The following is a 27,707-nucleotide window of genomic DNA, read 5'->3' as shown; positions in this document are numbered from 1 at the left end:
CTTCCCAAGAACAACTTGACAAGTAAATTGAACAATGAGGAAAGAATCATGAAAAATAAATGGCTGAACCCTAAACATTGAGTAATCATATTTGGCGGGAGTTTTCTGGATATTTGTCAACAAAATTATTCCAAAATTGAAGGTTTACATATTCTTACAATGACTTTGTCATTGCTAAATAAAAATCATAAACAACACTCTGCATACATTTCTGTTTTACATAACATGAAATTTTAATGACATTCTTTCCCCTTTTCCAACACAAGTGTATAAAAGAATTATTTCTTAATACTGATGAAATTTAAATTAGTTATGAGTCCCAACAAACCTGTATCACTCTCTGGTATTCAGTCCACTTCTACTATATTTACTTTATGTGACCTTGAATGTTGGTCAACATTATTTGAAGCAATTAATCCTGGTATGCCATTTACCATGACTCTAAGTCACTAATGACAGAAGAAAACAATTCAAACATCTTTTGCTATGTTCAATCTGCGACTTCTTTACCTCTTTTCATATCCATATTCTAAAGGGCGAAGATGACCCCTGGAAACTTGTTTTCCAGAAAATTGACATTTTAAGGCAGTTACACATTTGATGCCTTCAAACTTAAGCATATTGGAAAAATCTTGGAAATTATTAAATGTCCAATCCATTGGATATTCTGAAGTATCTCCATTTTAAGTATATTTGATTTATATAATTTTAAAGATGAATTATGTGTATCCCTTTTGACACACTTGATATCCAATCAGACATGCTACTGAACAATATTCAGAAGTTGAAGCTTGAAAATATTTTACCCCATTGACAGTATACAAGGTCACTTTTCCTTGCATGCTACTGGTTAAATTGTTTTATCTTTGACTTAGTTACTAGTATTCAAATGATGTTTTGGAAAAATGAAGTAGACGGACAGACAATGGACGTTACACCAATGCATTAAGCATACTTAGCTACTATGGCCAGTAAGCTAACAATAAGACCTCTTATATTGAACACTTGACACTGGTACATTTACCCTTCTATAACGTAGATACTGGTAAATTTAAGTAATGTTAAATATGTCATTTTTCATTTAAATCTCAAATTACAGTTAATTTCTTTCAGATGACTGTTATTAGGACACCACCGTACCCTTCCAAAAGAAAATTTTGGAAGCTTTCTGCTCAAATTCCCTATGAATATAACCACAATTCTAAACAAAAGGTTTTCTAGTCAAGCATTGCCCACCTTTGAATAATGTTTTACCAAAATTTTTGCAAATATATATCACTCACATTTACAAACTTCAAAGTGGGTCATGGTTAAATTCACACAAAAAATTAACTTAACACCAAGTAAGTTTAATACCTATTTTCTGTAGAAAAGCCAGATGCCATTACTCTTAACCATATAATATTGTTTGCAACAATTTATCATGATTAAAATTATTTATTGAAACAAAATTTCAAGCCTTTATAAAATATGTTGTTTCCGTAAACTCTACTAACCGTCATTCTAGCAAGATGTAGCATCATACCTCGACTTATCAGAACTCTAGGATGAAACCAGGATACCTTACACCAGAAAAGGTACATTTCAACCCTAGGGTGAAACCAGGATACCTTTACTCCAGAAAAGGTACATTTCAACCCTAGGTAAAACCAGGATACCTTACACCAGAAAAGGTACATTTCAACCTTAGGGTGAAACCAGGATATCTTACACCAGAAAAGGTACATTTTAACCCTAGGTAAAACCAGGATACCTTACACCAGAAAAGGTACATTTCAACCCTAGGTAAAACCAGGATACCTTACACCAGAAAAGGTACATTTCAACCCTAGGGTGAAACCAGGATATCTTACACCAGAAAAGGTACATTTCAACCCTAGGGTGAAACCAGGATATCTTACACCAGAAAAGGTACATTTCAACCCTAGGATGAAACCAGGATACCTTACACCAGAAAAGGTACATTTCAATCCTAGGTAAAACCAGGATACCTTACACCAGAAAAGGTACATTTCAACCCTAGGGTAAAACCAGGATACCTTACACCAGAAAAGGTACATTTCAACCCTAGGTAAAACCAGGATACCTTACACCAGAAAAGGTACATTTCAATCCTAGGTAAAACCAGGATATCTTACACCAGAAAAGGTACATTTCAACCCTAGGATGAAAACAGGATACCTTACACCAGAAAAGGTACATTTCAACCCTAGGTAAAACCAGGATACCTTACACCAGAAAAGGTACATTTCAACCCTAGGGTGAAACCAGGATACCTTTACTCCAGAAAAGGTACATTTCAACCCTAGGTAAAACCAGGATACCTTACACCAGAAAAGGTACATTTCAACCCTAGGTAAAACCAGGATACCTTACACCAGAAAAGGTACATTTCAACCCTAGGGTGAAACCAGGATATCTCGCACCAGAAAAGGTATATTTCAACCCTAGGATGAAACCAGGATATCTCGCACCAGAAAAGGTACATTTCAACTCTAAGATGAAACCAGGATATCTTGCACAGAAAAAGGTACATTTCAACCCTAGGGTGAAACCAGGATATCTCGCACCAGAAAAGGTACATTTCAACCCTAGGTAAAACCAGGATACCTTACACCAGAAAAGGTACATTTCAACTCTAGGATGAAACCAGGACATCTCACATCAGCAAAGGTACATTTCAACCCTAGTTGAAATAAAAATTAAGTAGCAGTAGGGACACACCTGTCCTGTGAAAGAGAAATATACATCTGTGATACTAAAATTGACCCAAAGGTCCAGCGTCTTTTAGGTTTGTAGCTCTGTAGCCATTTAGCTCTGTAGCCATTATGCTTCATAACACAAGGTGAGCAATCCCTGAACTACAAGCCTCTTGTTTATATGTGGTGGTGGAGCATAGGGGGGTATTAGAAGGCTCCTTTTTGTGTTTTGAAGTATTTGGAAACCTAATCACATACATCTTGATAAATTATGTTTTACACAACTGAAATGATCAAATAACTGATTTTTATAACTTGAGTATTTTACATAGGTGCTCAATACAGAAAAATGATAGAGGAATTTGTTGTAAAATAACGTTATTACAAAATGTGTCAGTTCTTTCCCTCAATAATGGTTGTAAACTGGCCATACACATACATATATCAAATCTCTGAATGTCAATGATTTCATTTTGGTAATAATTTCTTTTGTGTTGTACACAAATTTACTCTTGATAACTGAAACACTTATACTTTACCTAGTCACTGAGACAAATAGTTTAGTAAGCATGAATGTCATTTGTATTGGTTTAATTTACATTCTATATATACTTTTACATACATACATTTCTATATACTTAAACATACAGATATACATTGTATACATATAGTGATTTACAAAGTCTCATAACAAATCACATTGGCAGATAATGACAGTGTAGTAACAAGTAGCTTCGAGGGCCTGCATCACTCGCCTGGATGCTTAAGCAATCAAGGCAAAATAGTCTTATTAAAAGAGCATCACAAATATATCTCACTCTTGCTTGCCATCTCTAATGGTGCCAGGAAAGGGTTTATCAAATCTGCTTGAGATCCACTAATGTGTGCATATGGTTATAAGGTTGGAAAAAAATTGGTATTTTTTACCTGAATTTTATCCAAATGAGACTAATCCTTGCAGAATGATTGTGTTTTCTTCATGCAATACAAGAGTAACTTTAGTTATATAATAATGAAGACATGAACTATGTCCCCAGACATCAGAAGACATGAACTATGTCCCCAGACATCAGAAGACATGAACTATGTCCCCGGGACATCAGAAGACATGAACTATGTCCCCAGACATCAGAAGACATGAACTATGTCCCCCAGATATCAGAAGACATGAACTATGTCCCCAGACATCAGAAGACATGAACTATGTCCCCGGGACATCAGAAGACATGAACTATGTCCCCAGATATCAGAAGACATGAACTATGTCCCCGGATATCAGAAGACATGAACTATGTCCCCAGACATCAGAAGACATGAACTATGTCCCCGGGACATCAGAAGACAAGAACTATGTCCCTAGATATCAGAAGACATGAACTATGTCCCCGGATATCAGAAGACATGAACTATGTCCCCGGATATCAGAAGACATGAACTATGTCCCCAGATATCAGAAGACATGAACTATGTCCCCAGATATCAGAAGACATGAACTATGTCCCCAGATATCAGAAGACATGAACTATGTCCCCAGATATCAGAAGACATGAACTACTAAAGTATGTCCCCGGGACATCAGAAGACATGAACTATGTCCCCAGACATCAGAAGACATGAACTATGTCCCCAGATATCAGAAGACATGAACTATGTCCCCAGACATCAGAAGACATGAACTATGTCCCCGGGACATCAGAAGACATGAACTATGTCCCCAGACATCAGAAGACATGAACTATGTCCTGAGACATCAGAAGACATGAACTATGTCCCCAGGTATGGGTATGTAAGACATTTCCATGATATACATGTAAACCTAAGTATGTTGTAGTGTCAACAAAACGCTTCAGTCTCTAAAATCACATTCTTACATCTAATTTTCATTATTTTAATAAGTTATTATCATTTTCACATAATCTATGTGCTATTTTAGGGACATATTTAGGTCTCTGTGAACGATTTGGAAACCCCTTCCTGCCTGACGGCCAACAAGAGAACAATTTTGCTATGAGGTTTATCTTCTTTAAAATGTTTTGATTTTCACCAAGCTAACTTGATTTTTTTTTTTTATGTCAAGAGCGCTATAAAAATGTAAAATCATGTTATAAATTTTTTGGAAATATAATGTTATGTTTATATGACTTTAGAAGTTTACCGGGGTTGGGATAAGACTCTTGCAAATTCTGATTTTAACACGACTGTGTATGTCTCTTCGAGTTGAGTCTTCACCATTTCCATATACTAGCCCAAAGATTAAATTCCAGGAATGGGACTTTTGTGTCTGAAGCCAATTCTAGAAGCATGATTGTGTAAATCTCTTTATATCTAGTAGCAGTTATTTCATTAAAGGAAAGGAATCTTATTTCATTTGACATTGTTATAAACTAAGACCCCTGTAAAGTAAACGTAACGGTCTTTGATATAAATACCTTTATAACACACTATCCCTGGTAACAATTATCAGAATATTTGACCTGATGGAAATCAAGAAGTAGATTCTTACATTTTTATATCAATAAAGTTATTATTGTATCTGGCTGCAGCCAGCATTCCAAATTGAGTTTGCTATCACTAGATTTCAAAAGGATTTACATTTCTGGGGACGTAAGGTCACTAATCTTTAATGGGATATTTCATTTCCTTCTGAAGAATATTGCATAGCAAATACTGTTGAAATATAATCATTAATTGAAGTGAGGTGCTGACTAACGAACAGATAGACCATGGACCCTGTGGTATGGCATCATATCAGATTAAAAGAAAATAATACATAGTTTTGATGCATGTAAGCTTTCTTGGCAATGACTAGTTGTATACATAGCAATACACCATCGGCTGTGCTTGGTGTCAAATCATTCCTATTCTGATAAAGAGAACAAGTATTTCATCATTAACGGTTCATGTAAATAGAAAATTGTGATTATTAGGCTTGTAAAATATCACTGGATTTGCCATTGTTCACAATACTATCGAATGATATATTAAACATCAGAAATTCTTCATATTTACTTCATCATTATATGAACAAGAAGCACTAAAGTAAGCATTCTAAATACATCGTACATTGTATTTTAATTACAAAGCACTTTTGAACTCGTTATACACAATAGTCACATATCTTATAGTATAAAGGTCATATCTACAATTAAAACATCATTAAATAACTTTATTTTAACAGGTATAGAATTGTGGGAACTTTGGATTCTTGCATCACTGCTAGCAGAAATAGATTATTTTATCTACCAGACAATTCAACTGATCTACCCTCTATCATTTTCTGAAACCACAAGACTCTGCACTGTTGATCGAGTCACATTGGCCATTAGAGAAGAAAACTGTTGTTTCCCAAATCAAATCTCTTCTGATATTTTGACAAATCAGAATTGTTGTTCTCAAGGTTTCATTAATTTCCGAGATGGTTGCACCCAGTATCGAAACGTGTTTAACCTAGAGATATAATAGTTTAAAGCTTTTCATAATGATGCAATTGGTGCGTTATTGAAGAATAAAGATAAACATGCTGATTTGTAAACAATATCAATTAACTATTGTCAGTGTTTTTCCTGGGTATTTTGGAAAAATCCAGTTAACCAAATTGGGAAAATTTTAAGTATAAATCACTTAATTCTAATACAGTAAATTGAATTGAGCGGAAGATTATGCTGAATTTGTTTCTGGACCAACATAACTTATCACTACCCAAGATACAAAATCAGGATTTAGTCATAATTTTTTATATCCAAGTGTGTCATTATAAATCTTTTCTGTTTACCACTATGAACATTTGTCTGTTAAAAAAAAATCAACATGGATAGAAATAACTTTGAGTCATTCTCACTTGACTGATGGTTCAGTCAAACTTATTACTGATTTTACCAGTAATGATACAAGAATCCAAAACACACATCCTATTCGAATGTTGTATATTGAGACCCAATCAGGTAAGTATACCTTATATTAACAATGTGTATGGCTTTACTCCACAGATGCCAAGAAAGATTACTTTTAAACAATGTAAAACAATTATGCATGAGGCTCAGGGCCTTAAGTCACTCTCCTAGTTTTGGAGCTAAAGCTTTTATTTTGAATTGAAATCTGCTCAATAGTCCGGGAGACAAGACCCAGGAATGTAAGTAACATTATTTATAGAGCTGTTCGTAGTGCTATGGATACCACTTTCACAGTTTGGTTGAGATCTACCCAGTTATTTAGGAGGATGTGTCATTAAAACGACCTGCCTCAGCCCCAAGAAGAGTAAGCCACTTAACTTATCGGCAGACAACAATGATTACAGACGACACTGAATGGACAACTGATGGAGCACAAAGACATAAGTTCATTGCTAAAACAATTCCTCATACATAAATTTTTCATTCCTCATACATAAAATCATCAAAAACTTTAACATCAAATACTGATTTTTAAAAGAGTCAATACCAGCAAATTTCAGCTGGTATTTTCTTGATTTATGCTCTTTCTCTTTTGAAGTAATCAAATTCAGTTCTTCATGATAAGGAAACTTTCTTCACATCAAATGTATAAAATGAGGATTTTTTTCAAACTAATGTCATAGGCATCAATCAAGTTTCCATATTAACCAACTGCATCCAAAGAAAAGTAACAATTTCCTATACAGTAGTTAAAATCAATTAAAAAGTGGTCCTGATTTCAATAAGAGAAATCTTCATTTGTCTTCGGGAATAACTTTGTCTAGGATACATTCCTTATATGGAAATCATTCTTTTCCGTCTCTGGAAATAGTCTTTGTAAGTGATATTCTTATTTGGAAATAATTTTCTTCATTGAGTGTAAGGTGAATCTTCTCATGCAAAAGAATGTTCACTCTAGACATTTGCTGATAAAGTCAAGAAATCGCTTTGCGTATTGTTCTGGTTTGACTGTAGAGATTTCCGCACCAGCTCCGTGTTTCATGGTCTTCGCTGCCTGAGCAGTCCTCTTCTTCACTCCATACTTAGTCAAAATGTCTATCATTGCTAAAAAGTATATCTCCTTCTTCACTGCATCTAGTCAGGGAAAAAAAGGTAATAAAATGCAAAATAATCCATAATGCTTAATCTATGAAATACTATTCTTAAATTCTGAACAAACTATGAAATACTATTCTTAAATTCTGAACAATCAATTTACTGTTGAAGTTTATATATCATGTTTTTGAAGCTAAAGATAACCTTGGTCAAAGCGCCAAGGATGATATCTATTATCTTAAAAAAACTTATTTTGCACATCTCTTTGCAAACCTTTTTGTGTATATCAACAATCATCATAATAAGCCATTAAAAGTTATCTGTTGTTTAATTACAAGAATTCCACGGAAGTGGAGGTGTCGCCTGTGTATGCGAATAATTAAAGGGCCATAACTCTTTAAAACTAGGACTTGAATAAAAAAAAACAATAACAAACTTGTCCACAGTATTATGGTAACGAACATTCTATTTTCGCAAAAAAAATTAAAGGGCTATAACTCTTTTAAAAAGGTCCGAATAAATTTGGTTAACGAACTTGTCCACAGTATTATGGTAACGAACCTTCCCATGCAGTTTCAAATTAATCCAGTAATAATTATTCAAGTTATTGAGTGGAAACCATTTTCGCAAAAAATTAAAGGGCCATAACTCTTTTAAAATGGTGCGAATAAATTTGGTTAACGAACTTGTCCACAGTATTATGGTAACGAACCTTCCCATGAAGTTTCAAATTAATCCTGTAATAATTATTCAAGTTATTGAGTGGAAACCATTTTTGCAAAAAATTAAAGGGCTATAACTCTTTTAAAAAGGTGCGAATAATTTTGGTTATCGAACTTGTCTGAGCTATCATGGTAATGAACCTTCCCATGAAGTTTCGAATTAATCCGTTCTAAACTACTAAAGTTATCGCACGAAAACCATTTTCCGGACGACGCCGACACCGACGCCGCCGACACCGACGCCGCCGACGCCGCCGAAAAGTAATACCTATATGTCTCCTTTTTCAAAGGCGACACAAAAACTCGTTACTGCTCTAACATAACACAAAACTGCAACATCATCATTTTTCAGGAATTTCTGAAATTTCAAGACCCATTTTAGTTTTGGTTAAAATACATAACATTGAAAAAGAATCATGATAACTTACCTTCACTACTCTTAATACCAAATCTTTCCAAGTTACTATCAAGTTCTCCTACAAAAGGGGGCATGGCCATAGGCTGGGGACTATCGGGTGGAGTGGGAACACCTCCGTAATCATACTCATCATCTTCTAAAATTCCATTCTCCGTGTCATTTTCGTCCTCCTCACCTTCCCCAGGTTCCTCTTGGACGAGAGCCTCAATAGCTTCCCGGTCTGCTCGTTCACAGTCGTGGATCCCCACAATCAGACTATAGTCCATCAAATGGAGACTTGCCAGAAACTAACAAATTAAGGTGGATATAATGAATGTGGTGTTTTTTATTTAATTACTGTAAGAATACATAATATCACAGTACATAAAATGTAATCCTATTTCAGAACTAATGGGTTAAAAGCCTGCCATTAACTTATATTTGTGTCAACTAAACTTTCTGTATATTGTTTTCTATGGCTATTCTTTTGGAGTATACTTACAGTATATTGCAATTGTATACATTGGAACACAGATAAAAAAAGGCCCAGGGGCATTAACGGTCAACTGACTCTAAAAACCCTTCTACTTTTAAAGTATACAGTCATATTACTGGTTACATTGGCCATGGCGACCATCTTAGATTTCTGACCAACCTGGAAAATAAACAACACTTGATCCTCAGGATTACTAGTGTAACTGGAGAAGTTTGAAAATGGTGTTGTTCAGAAAAAAACATGATTGTGCAATCATGTTACAAACTGGCCGCCATGGCTGCCATGTCAAGAATTTTTTTTTTCGAGAGCTAAAAATAACCAGACGCACTGGAGAAGAAGTTTAAATATGTTTTTTAAGATGGTGGTCATCTTGGATGTCAGCCCGACACAAAAAATTAAGACTTGGTCAGGACCTTCCCAGGATTTTTTTCAGGTAAATTAGCTCTGAATCCAACAAGCTAGTGGAACCTGAGAAGAAGTTTAAAATAGGTGTTATTCAGGAAAACTATGACTGTACAAACATGTTACAAAATGGCTGCTATGTCAATGTTGTAAAGAGGCGAAAAAAACTAATGTCATCCAGGGGCCAACTCATAGCTTACTATAATGGACCTTTGGTGAGGTCAATATGACAAAGCTAAGGTTGATATTTTAAATTCTACAAGTTGGTAAAACACCTTTTAGACCAATCAAAGGTCCTGACCTCTACATGATCATATTTAGCCAATGAGAATTGAAGAAAATCTTACCATGTCTAATATCACTAAATATATCAGGCTGAATGACCCAAAAATCTCTTTTCCATCTTTTTTTAATTGTTTATTTAAAGAGATAAATTGGAAATTAATCTCAAAATTATTGAAGGAGTTATCAATATGTTAGCTGTGAAAGTTCTACCTCTGCATCCTTGGTGAGTGTAGCCATGAGCTTGTCTTTAGCATCCATTCCAATCTTCAGTGACAGGCCATCACTGATAAAATCATTATCCTTAAATGTAGGCAAGTCTTTCGCCTGTTGAAACAAAACAGATATGATCAGTTCAACATGTCAGGGTTACTCAAAAATGTGAATCAACATGGTAGAGGTAGGGAACAAGATGAAACGGTTGGGGCACTTTCATTAGCAATCAATGATTGCGAAGCTCACTGACAGTAGCAATCACACTCACACAATCACACAATTGATTTGTAACAGTGTGAGATATATGGTTTTGGACTTAAAACCAAAACCTTTAAAAGCGGGTTTTGAGGTCAAAAAAGATTCACATGATTTTGCCATAACATCACTCCTAGACCTCTAATGAATGTATAAACCAAACAAGTACTAATTGTAACGGCAGTCGTTACTATAATGTCCCCCAAACTACCCCAACCATTCAGAAATCTCCATTTCGTTACCATGTCAACACAGGTTTTCAAAAGTGGTACCATTGTGTTCGTCTTCTCTCAATACCCCTATGTACCAATTTTCACTGAAATCGAACAAAATCTAAAGTTCGACCAACCAGAGTCAAGGATTCTGTTACCATAGCAATGGATGATTTCATAAGTGGTACCATTCTGTTCGGCTTCCCTCAATACCCTTATGTACCAATTTTCACTGAAATCGAACAATATCCAAAATTTTGACCCATCAGAGGCCAGGAAATGGTGGCCATTTTGGAATTTCGTTACAAGACATGCGCGTTGCACATCTTCTTGTCCCCCACCAATACTCATGTGAAGTTCTGTCCCCTACCAATACTCATGTGAAGTTCTGTCCCCCACCAATACTCATGTGAAGTTCTGTCCTCCACCAATACTCATGTGAAGTTCTGTCCCCCACCAATACTCATGTGAAGCTCTGTCCCCCACCAATACTCATGTGAAGTTCTGTCCCCCACCAATACTCATGTGAAGTTCTGTCCCCCACCAATACTCATGTGAAGTTCTGTCCCCCACCAATACTCATGTGAAGTTCTGTCCCCCACCAATACTCATGTGAAGTTCTGTCCCCCACCAATACTCATGTGAAGTTCTGTCCCCCACCAATACTCATGTGAAGTTCTGTCCCCCACCAATACTCATGTGAAGTTCTGTCCCCCACCAATACTCATGTGAAGTTCTGTCCCCCACCAATACTCATGTGAAGTTCTGTCCCCTACCAATACTCATGTGAAGTTCTGTCCCCCACCAATACTCATATGAAGTTCTGTCCCCCACCAATACTCATGTGAAGTTCTGTCCCCCACCAATACTCATGTGAAGTTCTGTCCCCCACCAATACTCATGTGAAGTTCTGTCCCCCACCAATACTCATGTGAAGTTCTGTCCCCCACCAATACTCATGTGAAGTTCTGTCCCCCACCAATACTCATGTGAAGTTCTGTCCCCCACCAATACTCATGTGAAGTTCTGTCCCCCACCAATACTCATGTGAAGTTCTGTCCCCCACCAATACTCATGTGAAGTTCTGTCCCCCACCAATACTCATGTGAAGCTCTGTCCCCCACCAATACTCATGTGAAGTTCTGTCCCCCACCAATACTCATGTGAAGTTCCATAAGTATCCGTCCAGTAGTTTAGAAGGAAATCGCCGGACAAGTTCACCATGGAAAGATAGAAGAAGGAGAAATGGAGCAAACACAATATGTCCCCCACTTCGTTTGGGGACATAATAAGTAGGGTGTGAGGTGTATACTTTTGGACTTACAAGCTTTCCAAAAACTTACCCCAAAAACTTTAAAGTCTTGGGGTGGGACCCCAAAAACTTTAAAGTAGGGTGGGTCGACACCGACACAAACACTGGGGGTACAGCAATAGCCCACCGTTACTCATAATCAGTGAGCTAATAACATGCATATGGTACAACAAGTCCACCAAATTTTTAGTTATCACTGAAAACATAAATATTGGAGTGTCCCAAATTCTTCTAGACATTCTTTTAGTTTGCTTCTGGTCCCGACACAAGACATGGTGTTTAAAGATTTTAATATATTTGACCCTTGTGACCTTGAATGTAGGTCAAGGTCAATCAATTGAAGAAATTTGGAAGCCCTTCACCTAAACATGCCGCTACATACGTTTAGCTTAAAAATGAATATACACAATTCATTTTCTATCAGAATTAAATTTAAATAATATCTTTTGGTTTTAGCAAAGAAATATTTTCTTCCATACTATCATGGCCAATAGTACAGAGTGGGGGATACATAATTTTGAACAAAAATCATGAATTTATGTATATGAATGAACTTCAAATTTATTTCATGAAAAAATCTATTTTATCATGACTTTTCTGGCAAAGTCATCAGGTATTCAGATAAAACTTGTTCCAGAAACAAAGACTTATGTTGTTCAGAATCTTGCACTTAATAGCCATTTTTTTACTGTTCAGACAAAATTATGTATGTAAACTGATCATACCCAAATTATTATTTCAAATAAGTGACGCACAAACAAAAATTGATATCAAAAAAACTTTTCAGCATTTGCTTGCCCCTTTTTAAATTACAGGTTGCAGAAATCAGTACAATTGTTATCATTCAATAATATACAGACTAAAAATAATACCAAATCAGCTCAATCAGTCAAACTGTATGCTCAAATTTTGTAAGTGCATGTACCAATGTAACAATGTACTATCGGTCATGATTAAAAAATTTTAGAAGTTATAAAATAGAAATATAAACTCATTTTGCTTATGGGCTTGGTTAATAGGTTATTTCAGTTAGCCATACTAAACTGTTAATTTTTCATATCCATCTTTACAAAATAAGTTAATATAACACTTCAAAGAAGGTTAAAAATGCAACTTTCACTTATTTCCTTTTTTTTCACATTTCCTCACAGGTTGATTTTGATAGACTTTCTCCCATTATAATGTAGGTACCCACCATTCCAAAAACCAAAAAATGTATTATGTTGCAATTATGTCCGACTTCGGGCTGTATTTTTCAGTGAATTGACTCGACTTATTAGCCAATAAAAGTAAAGTAACAGAACAAACAGCAAAGCCATTTTTTACGTTAATGTCTGATAACATAAATGTTCAACCGAATGAAAATGCTTGTTACAAGAAAGATTAAATTATAATGCACAAGTTCAAATATTTAAGAAGAACATATATACATCAATTTGTTCAGTCTTTTCACAATGAAAGGAATTTTACCTTTTCTTTATCACTGGCATGGCGGTCGACTGTTGATCCCTAAAAAAATAATAAGTACAAAATGACCAAAAACCATATCAAAATCTACACACTTATCACACTATTAACTGATTTAAACCATGCAACCTCTATTGCTACTGGAATCTGTTACGGAAACAAGCCAACATTAGGTTTGGCTCATAATCACCAAGCACAGCCATTTTTGCAGGCCTATTTCATGGAACTGACGTCTAAAGTAATTAGAAGTATTCTACTTTCATTTTAGGTATCAAATGCAGAAACAATTGGAGATTACACTTATCGATTACCAATTGGAAAACCCGAGACAAAAAACATTATTTGACGGGTGAGGGCCATTTTTATCAACCCCAGAGCTTGAGATTACTTTCTAATGTTGTATCAACTACAGTGTGTACAAGTTACCTCCCCTCGCACAAACTACCGTAAATATTCGCGTATAGTGCACACTTTTTTTCAAAAATTGACAAGTGAAAAAGACCACTGCGCACTATACGCAAGTACAAGCCTTTGCCGGTCAGAATGAATGTGATTTGAGGTGAGTGATGGTTTCCTTCGACAGCAGGATTATGATTTAATACTTTTATATATATAGCATATATAAAGCATTTTGAAAGTAATAGTTAACAAATAATCAAAGAAATGAATAGTTATTTTGATGTTTAATTCCCTGAAATTGTGTATTTATCAGCAATTACGTGGATTTATGTAAGTCAATCGTGAGCCACACGTTCCGTACACATACGATCTCACTTGAGCATGTTCCCGTATTCAGGTCCAAAACGATGTATAACATCTCAATTAACATCAAACAAAACTTGAAATGATATAGCAGTACTTAGTTATTTTAGCAGACTTGTTTCCGTACTGTATACAAAATGGCGGCCTGTGTTACATTACGTAGCTATACTCGGCTTACTAGTCAATCTTGTTATAATTGAGCTTAATTAGCTTTGTATGTATCGTGGACAGATACCACAAGAGATCATACTTGCATGAAAATCACAAGGTAATTGAGGGTAGGATTAATTATTTTGTTTGTACAACAGCGTAGATGGGACCGCTCCAATTTGCAAGCTGACTAGGTCTGTCGCGGTATAATGTAAACAACCTGTCAATCCAATGTGTCAAATCTGACCGGTGATTCCAATTAAATGTGGTAAATAAGCTTTCATAAGTTACAAATTCCTATCATCTTATGCTTTAGAATTCATCTACCGCGCAGTTGAATATTGAAAAAAAAATGTTCATTTTGAAATTTTTTTTTTTTTGAAAATGAACCTCAAAAACGTACCTGCGCACTATACGCGAGTGCGCACTATACCCGATTATTTACGGTATAACCTATAGGGGTATTTCAGCTGTGGTACATCTTCGATTTGGGCATTTTACATCATTTGTAATTCGTATTTCAGCTGTGGTACATCTTCAATTTGGGCATTTTACATCATTTGTAATTCGTAAGTCCCCCAAGAATTAATTCATCTCTACTAATAAGTTGACTCGATTCAGTTACCTGGCTTGGCCAACAGGAACAGCTTTTCACTTTAGCTACCATGACATTCATACTAGCTTACATTGGGTTCTTAGTGTATATCTTATAAATTTTATGTTGGCAAGGTCATCTACTAGAGAGAGTTAAGCACCAGAGCTGTTAAAGCCCCTTAGCCCAATGTATTAGTATAATAAATAGTCGTATGAATTCAGTCTGAATTTGAGTCTTTGTTCATCCAACTATAATCTATATATCTCAAGCAGATGTCTTCAAACATATAAAAGCATGAATCATTACAACATAACAAACAAAAACATTGCGGAAGGAGATTATCTAGTGTGTTGTTAAATTGTTTTGGGGGAATCATCATATCCGGTCCCATCCTGAACTCATCAGGATTTATCATAGAAATAAGCAATATTTTGATTCCACAAAAGTTTCGAATAGATTTGTTTTCAAGGAAAATCACCCGAGCAAAGCCAGAGGTTGCTGTGTTCCACAGCATTTAATTGATAAGAACCATAACCAACCTTGAGGTCATATTTTTTGTGGATGACCAGGCGAGGACTGAACACGTTCCTCATCACAATGAGATAGGACTCCACGTCATTCACTGTGATGCGGTACATCCCTAGGTATTGAGGCAGCAATGTCTGAGCATGAGTCTCTACAATGTACTGTCAAAGAAAAGCAAGTTAATAACCTCCCAAATACAAATAGTTCTACTCACAGTCCCCGATTTCTTTAAAACACTGATGTTACTTCAAGTTAAATTTTCCACAGGAAAGCATTATTGCATTGAAAGAAAAAATCTAATAAGCTTTTGTTAAATTCTGTATAATGCTTTCCTACAGAATACGTCAAGTTTGCTTAGTGATTTCTATAGATTCAGGAATATTGATTAAGTCAGGGCTAGGTAAGACGTACAGCCACAGTGCTGTCTAAAAACAAATTTACTTTACCCTAAAATCTTCAATATGAGCTGCAGGTACATTCTTATTGTTTAAGGATTTCATAGCTGTGTTTCAAGACTGGCTTATTTTCATGACCATTTTATTTTCATGCTGCCGTCCAATATTCATCCCACTCTAATACTACAGGGACAAATTCCCACAACATCCCAAATGGAACTGAGGATATTCTATGTGTGGTTTATTACCCGTTCTATGTGTCGTTTATTACCCGTTCTATATATAATTTATTACCTGTTCTATGTGTGGTTTATTACCCGTTCTATATATAGTTTATTATCTGTTCTATATATAGTTTATTACCTGTTCTATATGTGGTTTATTACCCGTTCTATATGTGGTTTATTACCTGTTCTATGTGTGGTTTATTACCTGTTCTATATATAGTTTATTACCTGTTCTATGTGTGGTTTATTACCCGTTCTATATATAGTTTATTACCTGTTCTATGTGTGGTTTATTACCCGTTCTATATATAGTTTATTACCTGTTCTATATGTGGTTTATTACCTGTTCTATATATAGTTTATTACCTGTTCTATATATAGTTTATTACCTGTTCTATGTGTGGTTTATTACCTGTTCTATATATAGTTTATTACCTGTTCTATATGTGGTTTATTACCTGTTCTATGTGTGGTTTATTACCTGTTCTATGTGTGGTTTATTACCCGTTCTATATATAGTTTATTACCTGTTCTATGTGTGGTTTATTACCTGTTCTATATGTAGTTTATTACCTGTTCTATATATAGTTTATTACCTATTCTATATGTGGTTTATTACCTGTTCTATATATAGTTTATTACCTGTTCTATATATAGTTTATTACCTGTTCTATGTGTGGTTTATTACCTGTTCTATATGTAGTTTATTACCTGTTCTATATGTGGTTTATTACCTGTCCTACATGTAGTTTATTACCCGTTCTATATATAGTTTATTACCTGTTCTATGTGTGATTTATTACCTGTTCTATATATAGTTTATTACCCGTTCTATGTGTGATTTATTACCTGTTCTATATATAGTTTATTACCCGTTCTATATATAGTTTATTACCTATTCTATATGTGGTTTATTACCTGTTCTATGTATAGTTTATTACCCGTTCTATATATAGTTTATTACCTGTTCTATGTGTGGTTTATTACCTGTTCTATATGTAGTTTATTACCTGTTCTATATGTGGTTTATTACCTGTCCTACATGTAGTTTATTACCCGTTCTATATATAGTTTATTACCTGTTCTATGTGCGATTTATTACCTGTTCTATATATAGTTTATTACCCGTTCTATATGTAGTTTTTTACCTGTTCTATATATAGTTTATTACCTGTTCTATGTGTGGTTTATTACCTGTTCTATGTGTGGTTTATTACCTGTTCTATATGTAGTTTATTACCTGTTCTATATATAGTTTATTACCTGTTCTATATGTGGTTTATTACCTGTTCTATATGTAGTTTATTACCTGTTCTATATGTAGTTTATTACCTGTTCTATATATAGTTTATTACCTGTTCTATATGTAGTTTATTACCTGTTCTATATGTAGTTTATTACCTGTTCTATATGTGGTTTATTACCTGTTCTACATGTAGTTTATTACCTGTTCTATATGTAGTTTATTACCTGTTCTATATTTAGTTTATTACCTGTTCTATATGTAGTTTATTACCTGTTCTATATATAGTTTATTACCTGTTCTATATGTAGTTTATTACCTGTTCTATATGTAGTTTATTACCTGTTCTATATGTGGTTTATTACCTGTTCTATATATAGTTTATTACATGTTCTATATGTGGTTTATTACCTGTTCTATATATAGTTTATTACCTGTTCTATATGTAGTTTATTACCTGTTCTATATGTAGTTTATTACCTGTTCTATGTGTGGTTTATTACCTGTTCTATATGTGGTTTATTACCTGTTCTATGTGTGGTTTATTACCTGTTCTATGTGTGGTTTATTACCCGTTCTATATATAGTTTATTACCTGTTCTATGTGTGGTTTATTACCTGTTCTATATGTAGTTTATTACCTGTTCTATATATAGTTTATTACCTATTCTATATGTGGTTTATTACCTGTTCTATATATAGTTTATTACCTGTTCTATATATAGTTTATTACCTGTTCTATGTGTGGTTTATTACCTGTTCTATATGTAGTTTATTACCTGTTCTATATGTGGTTTATTACCTGTCCTACATGTAGTTTATTACCCGTTCTATATATAGTTTATTACCTGTTCTATGTGTGATTTATTACCTGTTCTATATATAGTTTATTACCCGTTCTATGTGTGATTTATTACCTGTTCTATATATAGTTTATTACCCGTTCTATATATAGTTTATTACCTATTCTATATGTGGTTTATTACCTGTTCTATGTATAGTTTATTACCCGTTCTATATATAGTTTATTACCTGTTCTATGTGTGGTTTATTACCTGTTCTATATGTAGTTTATTACCTGTTCTATATGTGGTTTATTACCTGTCCTACATGTAGTTTATTACCCGTTCTATATATAGTTTATTACCTGTTCTATGTGCGATTTATTACCTGTTCTATATATAGTTTATTACCCGTTCTATATGTAGTTTTTTACCTGTTCTATATATAGTTTATTACCTGTTCTATGTGTGGTTTATTACCTGTTCTATGTGTGGTTTATTACCTGTTCTATATGTAGTTTATTACCTGTTCTATATATAGTTTATTACCTGTTCTATATGTGGTTTATTACCTGTTCTATATGTAGTTTATTACCTGTTCTATATGTAGTTTATTACCTGTTCTATATATAGTTTATTACCTGTTCTATATTTAGTTTATTACCTGTTCTATATGTAGTTTATTACCTGTTCTATATATAGTTTATTACCTGTTCTATATGTAGTTTATTACCTGTTCTATATGTAGTTTATTACCTGTTCTATATGTGGTTTATTACCTGTTCTATATATAGTTTATTACATGTTCTATATGTGGTTTATTACCTGTTCTATATATAGTTTATTACCTGTTCTATATGTAGTTTATTACCTGTTCTATATGTAGTTTATTACCTGTTCTATGTGTGGTTTATTACCTGTTCTATATGTGGTTTATTACCTGTTCTATGTGTGGTTTATTACCTGTTCTATGTGTGGTTTATTACCCGTTCTATATATAGTTTATTACCTGTTCTATGTGTGGTTTATTACCTGTTCTATATGTAGTTTATTACCTGTTCTATATATAGTTTATTACCTATTCTATATGTGGTTTATTACCTGTTCTATATATAGTTTATTACCTGTTCTATATATAGTTTATTACCTGTTCTATGTGTGGTTTATTACCTGTTCTATATGTAGTTTATTACCTGTTCTATATGTGGTTTATTACCTGTCCTACATGTAGTTTATTACCCGTTCTATATATAGTTTATTACCTGTTCTATGTGTGATTTATTACCTGTTCTATATATAGTTTATTACCCGTTCTATGTGTGATTTATTACCTGTTCTATATATAGTTTATTACCCGTTCTATATATAGTTTATTACCTATTCTATATGTGGTTTATTACCTGTTCTATGTATAGTTTATTACCCGTTCTATATATAGTTTATTACCTGTTCTATGTGTGGTTTATTACCTGTTCTATATGTAGTTTATTACCTGTTCTATATGTGGTTTATTACCTGTCCTACATGTAGTTTATTACCCGTTCTATATATAGTTTATTACCTGTTCTATGTGCGATTTATTACCTGTTCTATATATAGTTTATTACCCGTTCTATATGTAGTTTTTTACCTGTTCTATATATAGTTTATTACCTGTTCTATGTGTGGTTTATTACCTGTTCTATGTGTGGTTTATTACCTGTTCTATATGTAGTTTATTACCTGTTCTATATATAGTTTATTACCTGTTCTATATGTGGTTTATTACCTGTTCTATATGTAGTTTATTACCTGTTCTATATGTAGTTTATTACCTGTTCTATATATAGTTTATTACCTGTTCTATATGTAGTTTATTACCTGTTCTATATGTAGTTTATTACCTGTTCTATATGTGGTTTATTACCTGTTCTACATGTAGTTTATTACCTGTTCTATATGTAGTTTATTACCTGTTCTATATTTAGTTTATTACCTGTTCTATATGTAGTTTATTACCTGTTCTATATATAGTTTATTACCTGTTCTATATGTAGTTTATTACCTGTTCTATATGTAGTTTATTACCTGTTCTATATGTGGTTTATTACCTGTTCTATATATAGTTTATTACATGTTCTATATGTGGTTTATTACCTGTTCTATATATAGTTTATTACCTGTTCTATATGTAGTTTATTACCTGTTCTATATGTAGTTTATTACCTGTTCTATATGTGGTTTATTACCTGTTCTATATATAGTTTATTACCTGTTCTATATGTGGTTTATTACCTATTCTATGTGTGGTTTATTACCTGTTCTATATGTAGTTTATTACCTGTTCTATGTGTGGTTTATTACCTGTTCTATATGTGGTTTATTACCTGTTCTATGTGTGGTTTATTACCTGTTCTATGTGTGGTTTATTACCCGTTCTATATATAGTTTATTACCTGTTCTATGTGTGGTTTATTACCTGTTCTATATGTAGTTTATTACCTGTTCTATATATAGTTTATTACCTATTCTATATGTGGTTTATTACCTGTTCTATATATAGTTTATTACCTGTTCTATATATAGTTTATTACCTGTTCTATGTGTGGTTTATTACCTGTTCTATATGTAGTTTATTACCTGTTCTATATGTGGTTTATTACCTGTCCTACATGTAGTTTATTACCCGTTCTATATATAGTTTATTACCTGTTCTATGTGTGATTTATTACCTGTTCTATATATAGTTTATTACCCGTTCTATGTGTGATTTATTACCTGTTCTATATATAGTTTATTACCCGTTCTATATATAGTTTATTACCTATTCTATATGTGGTTTATTACCTGTTCTATGTATAGTTTATTACCCGTTCTATATATAGTTTATTACCTGTTCTATGTGTGGTTTATTACCTGTTCTATATGTAGTTTATTACCTGTTCTATATGTGGTTTATTACCTGTCCTACATGTAGTTTATTACCCGTTCTATATATAGTTTATTACCTGTTCTATGTGCGATTTATTACCTGTTCTATATATAGTTTATTACCCGTTCTATATGTAGTTTTTTACCTGTTCTATATATAGTTTATTACCTGTTCTATGTGTGGTTTATTACCTGTTCTATGTGTGGTTTATTACCTGTTCTATATGTAGTTTATTACCTGTTCTATATATAGTTTATTACCTGTTCTATATGTGGTTTATTACCTGTTCTATATGTAGTTTATTACCTGTTCTATATGTAGTTTATTACCTGTTCTATATATAGTTTATTACCTGTTCTATATGTAGTTTATTACCTGTTCTATATGTAGTTTATTACCTGTTCTATATGTGGTTTATTACCTGTTCTACATGTAGTTTATTACCTGTTCTATATGTAGTTTATTACCTGTTCTATATTTAGTTTATTACCTGTTCTATATGTAGTTTATTACCTGTTCTATATATAGTTTATTACCTGTTCTATATGTAGTTTATTACCTGTTCTATATGTAGTTTATTACCTGTTCTATATGTGGTTTATTACCTGTTCTATATATAGTTTATTACATGTTCTATATGTGGTTTATTACCTGTTCTATATATAGTTTATTACCTGTTCTATATGTAGTTTATTACCTGTTCTATATGTAGTTTATTACCTGTTCTATATGTGGTTTATTACCTGTTCTATATATAGTTTATTACCTGTTCTATATGTGGTTTATTACCTATTCTATGTGTGGTTTATTACCTGTTCTATGTGTGGTTTATTACCTGTTCTATGTGTGGTTTATTACCTGTTCTATATATAGTTTATTACCTGTTCTATATGTGGTTTATTACCTGTTCTACATGTAGTTTATTACCTGTTCTATATGTAGTTTATTACCTGTTCTATATGTAGTTTATTACCTGTTCTATATATAGTTTATTACCTGTTCTATATGTGGTTTAATACCTGTTCAATATATAGTTTATTACCTGTTCTATGTGTGATTTATTACCTGTTCTATGTGTGGTTTATTACCTGTTCTATACATAGTTTATTACCTGTTCTATATATAATTTATTACCTGTTCTATATGTAGTTTATTACCTGTTCTATATGTAGTTTATTACCCGTTCTATGTGTGGTTTATTACCCGTTCTATACATAGTTTATTACCTGTTCTATACATAGTTTATTACCTGTTCTATATATAGTTTATTACCTGTTCTATATGTAGTTTATTACCTGTTCTATATGTAGTTTATTACCCGTTCTATATGTGGTTTATTACCCGTTCTATGTGTGGTTTATTACCTGTTCTATGTGTGGTTTATAACCTGTTCTATATGTAGTTTATTACCTGTTCTATATGTAGTTTATTACCTGTTCTATATGTGGTTTATTACCTGTTCTATATGTAGTTTATTACCTGTTCTATATGTGGTTTATTACCTGTTCTATATGTAGTTTATTACCTGTTCTATGTGTGGTTTATTACCTGTTCTGTATGTGGTTTATTACCCGTTCTATGTGTGGTTTATTACCTGTTCTATGTGTGGTTTATTACCTGTTCTATATGTGGTTTATTACCTGTTCTATATGTGGTTTATTACCTGTTCTATATATAGTTTATTACCTGTTCTATGTGTGGTTTATTACCTGTTCTATGTGTGGTTTATTACCTGTTCTATATGTGGTTTATTACCTGTTCTATATGTGGTTTATTACCCGTTCTATATGTAGTTTATTACCTGTTCTATATGTGGTTTATTACCTGTTCTATATGTGGTTTATTACCTGTTCTATATGTGGTTTATTACCTGTTCTATATATAGTTTATTACCTGTTCTATATGTGGTTTATTACCTGTTCTATATATAGTTTATTACCTGTTCTATGTGTGGTTTATTACCTGTTCTATATGTGGTTTATTACCTGATGGTACTGTTTTAGCAGGTGATGCATCTGTTCCACTTCCTCACTGACTAGTGTTTTCACAAAGAATTTCTTATCCTGAGACATCAACATGCGAGCTCCACTCCGGCCCGGGGAGTCTACATCCAACGCCTGCTTGGTTAATGAGTTCTAAAAACACATGGTTATCATATATCAGTGAGTGAAGCAGTAAATGAAATTTTAATTTTGTTTTCAAACTTTCATCGCCACTGTTTCGTCACAGTCAAAATATCTAGTAAATGTCTTGCAGGATTTGAACACAGAACCTGGAACTGATTAGAAACTTTGAACTAATGATAAACTGATGATTTATATAATTTTTGGTACATTTAATCTTAAATTTCCTATCCTTGCAGAACATCAACACTATTCTCAATCTTTATAAAGATATAGAAAATAAATATATATCCTTCAATACTGTTATTCCAATCTTAATCAATTTAATTGTTCTATCTCTGACTATGGCTGAATTAATCAATCACAGTTTGACGACATAAACATGGAAATTTTCAAAAGTCATTAAGATTTACAGCAGACTTCAACAGAGATAAAATTAATAAATTTCCAATAATCTTACCTTAAACTGAATTAAAACAATATATCTCTAAACATATTCACCATATTTTACCCATTTTGGTGAACTTTTTTGTAGATATATCTCTCTCCCTTACCATATAATCTTGATCATCAATTCCAAATCTCTCTCGAAGGTTCCTGAACACAACTGGGCAATACTCCTTTACCTTGAAATGACTTGGCATACTTTCTCTATAAACAAAATCGAAACAGATCACTTTATAAAAAGACTTTAGCATAGCTACCAATGTATACATATGTGATGATTATGAGATTCATAAAATTTATAATAATTTTAATTTTGGCAGCATCTGGCAGTTAAAACCAGAGATAATGAATACTTGTGATAAGTTTCACAAATCTGACAAAACAGAAACAACTTTTTATAACATGATCAAAATGTTTTGCAAATATTGCAAAGAAAATGTCTTTCTTGGTCATCTGCATCTCCCAACAATGGTTCAAACCAAAATGACCTATTGACTAAATTTTGTCATTCTTATAGAAGAAAAATGATTTTAAATTTCTTTTGCTATATTTCTCCTATATTGGGCCATGGCCCTCCAGCCCCAAGAGCTTGATCTCCTTTTCCAAATAATGCTCCAACCAAATATTATCAAAATCTATTCAGGCATTCAGGAAGAGTAGTGATTAAAACAATTAACCTCAATTTCCTCTATTGAGCCCTGCCTTTTAGGACCCATGAGGGCTAGATCCACTGTATATCAAAATTTATTCCCCTTAACCAAAGAATGCTTCAGACCAATATGGACCTATAGCTAATCCTTTCACTTCTAAAAAAGCAGAGGAATTTAAAATAATTTGCTGTAGTTTCCCCTATTGGGCTGTGCCCCTCAGACCTGACCCCATGGGGGGGGGGGGGGGGGGGGGGGGCTACCCACTGTTTATACAAAATAGGTTCCCCCGCATCCAATGATGCTTCATACCAAATATGGAACAAATTCTTATATTTCTACAGAAGATTTTGAAGAATTTTCTTTAATTTATATTGGGCCCAAACACTCAGGCCCTGCGAGCGCCAGACCCACACCATTGTTTTCATAAAACTATGATCAGACCAAATATGGAACAAATCACATTAGTTGGTACACTTACATTGTCATATCAATTTTTGTAGGATTTTTTTCCAAACAAGTCCAGAACACTATTCTTAAATTTTTTATGAGTGGCAAGCAAAACTTAAGAGATATAGTGGGTACTCAAACTGAGTGGATCCCTTTTCAGGCATAAATCCAGAACCCAAATATCAGTCCTAAAAGTCCATACTTACTTGTTATAAGAATGATTGTCCACTCGTATTTTACTGAAAGCCTTGAAGTCATCAGGCATTAACATGACAGGAAGGTTCACATGATTCAAGCCATTTATCTGCAAAAGTAGTAAACAACAAGGTTACATCCACTTATTAAAACCTGTGGGGTTTTTTTTCCTTTGGGTGCTACATTTCTGACAAAGCGTAATTGTGATCGATTGAAAACAAAAACAGCCTATGGCTAAAGTTGTTCAAAAGTAGGTCAAAGTCACGAGCTACGTAAGCAGGACAACAAATGTGCATGTATGAAAGGTTTTGTGACAAGAACACATGCTTTACTATAAGCTGTAAGGACTCTCCATAGTATTGACACAACATTGCTTAATAAAAACTTTAACAAAGCTGCCTATGGACAACAATAACGCTGGGAGCATTGCACTTTGTCCTGGCGATCTAAAATGAATTAGCTATAGTACATGTATACTTGTGTATGTATATCTTGTGGTACAAGCTTTTCGGAGATGAGAAACATATAGTGTAGTACACAATCTGATTATCATGAGATAATTAATTTATTAACATGTAACAGCATGATGACGTGTATAATTTGGTGACAAGGGAAATTCATAAGGCAAGAACAAGGACTTCCCATACACGATAAAATATAATACGGTAATAAAGGTGACCTAAATATGTTTATTTTGTAAATATCCTATTAACAGCCAGGGTCATTTAAGGACGCACCTGGTTTTGGAGGTGGAGGAAAGCCGGAGTACCCGGAGAAAAACCATTGACCTAGTCAGTACCAAGCAACTGCCCCACCTGGGTTTCGCACTCGCAACCCAGAGGTGGAGGGCTTGCTCGACCCCTTGACCTAGATTAAACTTGATCTAAAGACTCTGATCTGCAATCCTAAAATATAGTGACATGAGCAGCAGAAAGTTATGTCACCAATATATGTACATCTTGAATTTTTTATATAAATTTATCATGTTTTTTTTTGTTAGACCTGTTAATATGTGGTTCATATATACATGTAAATGTATATAAGTAACATATGGTCACTGTGTTCTGTTTGATTTGTAAGATGACAGAATGTGTTAATTTGTATGGACTCACACTCCAGGTCTTTGTTTGGGAGTGTTAATGTTGTTGATATGATGACAACACACCATGTAACCAAGGTTACCTGATATAAGTGTATTACACTTGTGGAATGATAATGATTTTTTCATTGGAGTGACAGACATGGTCATAGTATATAAGTGCTACATTTGTATATGCCTCATCACCAGTACAATATATGGCTGGCCATAACAATGGGAACTAATTATATGTAGCTAAAGTAAACCAAGGCTTATAATTAGCTACATGCATGTTCATGTTTAAGCATTGAACTACCTTTGATATTAAGAAATATATACGTTTGAGTGTTTAAATTTGATCTCTGTAACCTTTTATTTAATCATCGAAGAACAAATTTTTTACTGTTTCATATAGGGACCCAATAGCTGGTTCAATAATATTATAGCTCAACTGTAGGCCTCTTAGTTAATCAGAAGAATTTGCCTTAAATGTTATAATTAAAATCACATCTCATAAATTGCTAGTAGAACGAAAATAAATATAGTTAATCGGATGCACCAGATTCACTGTTTTCCTCTTTTTCTCACAATGTTGGTTTCATCTTGCATGTCTGGTTATTTTGGTACAGTACGTATATACACCATCAGTTCAATGTCTGCATTTGGGGACTGGGGCCAGGCCAGGGCACTTTGAAATTGGAATTTCCCATCACCTCAGTTTTTTATTAGTAATATATATATGCCATTGAGAACAGGGCCAAATTTGCAGGTTTGATCCTCGTTGGAGGCACATTACTCGCTTTCCTGTCTGGTGAAACATCCCGGTGGAGGTACCATTATACTCGCTTTCCTGTCTGGTGACACATTCCCGGTGAAGGCACATTATACTCGCTTTCCTGTCTGGTGACACATCCCGGTGGAGGTACCATTATACTTGCTTTCCTGTCTGGTGACACACCCTATGTACTAAGTTTGGTAATTTAAACACTAAAAATATTCTCTAATGTTATTGATGAGACACATTAAACATACAAATGACAAATTTGAAAAAAATTGATGGCTACTGTGTTAACATTTAAGTCACCGGACCTTTGGGGTAGGCCTATTCACCTTCTTAAGGATGCCTGTTGAGTACATACTAAGTGCATTTAATGGGCATTTATTATTGGGAATATTTAATATGCTTAGCTGAAATGTGAATTGTAATTTGGGTCCCATATGTAACAGACCGCGGCAATTAAATTATATGATGGGCAAATCCCTTTCTAGTAACTCTACTGTATCTTTAGAAAGCCAAACAAAATGGTCAATACAACCAGGAACCGGAAATGATATTTCTCCAGTCTACAGCTCGTCTTGACAATATATATCACCACACATGCAACGCTGTGTTTTAATACATTATATTATCATATATATAAAACATTCAAACGACAGATTGAGTTATGAATAATTCTAAATGCATACCGTATGGTTAATCCCCCACATGAAGACACTGAGTAGAGGTTCTGATGCACGGAAGAGTTTGACTTTTTGTGACACAGGATTCACTTTCCGAATCCTCTCTTTCTTGAGCTTATCCATTTTTTAGAGTAAATTCAATAAAAATCACAATCTGGAAGGTTTTGTCAAGATGACAGAATGTACAGAAGTCCACACATCTTTATATTCAGTTCAATGTAGACGGACCATTATCGCTGCAACACCTCTCAACATCCAAGATGGCGACGAA

General features: G+C 33.7%; 1 protein-coding gene across 3 annotated transcripts; it reads right to left on the bottom strand.

Annotated features, from left to right (window-relative positions):
• Window positions 1-208: 208 nt before the first annotated feature.
• LOC117344262 (phosphatidylinositol 5-phosphate 4-kinase type-2 alpha-like) lies at window positions 209-27,707 on the bottom strand. 3 transcript variants are annotated; one of them, XR_004536137.1, is made up of 10 exons: window positions 27,443-27,707; window positions 24,909-25,006; window positions 23,713-23,809; window positions 23,021-23,170; window positions 15,492-15,638; window positions 13,449-13,487; window positions 10,197-10,310; window positions 8,835-9,111; window positions 2,229-7,723; window positions 209-1,562 (listed from the first exon to the last, which is right to left on the bottom strand). XR_004536137.1 is itself a non-coding variant. In XM_033906951.1 (9 exons), the coding sequence occupies exons 1-9, from the start codon at window positions 27,557-27,559 to the stop codon at window positions 7,539-7,541; spliced, it is 1,224 nt and encodes a 407-aa protein (XP_033762842.1). In that variant the 5' UTR covers window positions 27,560-27,707; the 3' UTR covers window positions 209-7,538. The 3 variants fall into 3 exon arrangements, 1 of the variants encoding a protein (XP_033762842.1); XR_004536138.1 differs by having other exon boundaries at window positions 2,372-7,723; XM_033906951.1 differs by having other exon boundaries at window positions 209-7,723.

The sequence above is a fragment of the Pecten maximus genome, chromosome 15, assembly GCF_902652985.1.
Source record: "Pecten maximus chromosome 15, xPecMax1.1, whole genome shotgun sequence".
Taxonomy (NCBI): domain Eukaryota; kingdom Metazoa; phylum Mollusca; class Bivalvia; order Pectinida; family Pectinidae; genus Pecten; species Pecten maximus.
The sequence above is the reverse complement of the archived record's forward strand: the minus strand, read 5'-3'. Positions and strand labels throughout refer to the sequence as shown.

Coding starts and splice junctions, on each gene's coding strand:
- LOC117344262 (XM_033906951.1), bottom strand. CDS start 27,559: ATGGATAAGCTCAAGAAAGAGAGGATTCGGAAAGTGAATCCTGTGTCA. Junction 25,007..27,442: donor TGTGGGGGATTAACCATACG/GTATGCATTTAG, acceptor CTACTTTTGCAG/ATAAATGGCTTGAATCATGT. Junction 7,724..8,834: donor TGGTATTAAGAGTAGTGAAG/GTAAGTTATCAT, acceptor TTCCCTGACTAG/ATGCAGTGAAGAAGGAGATA.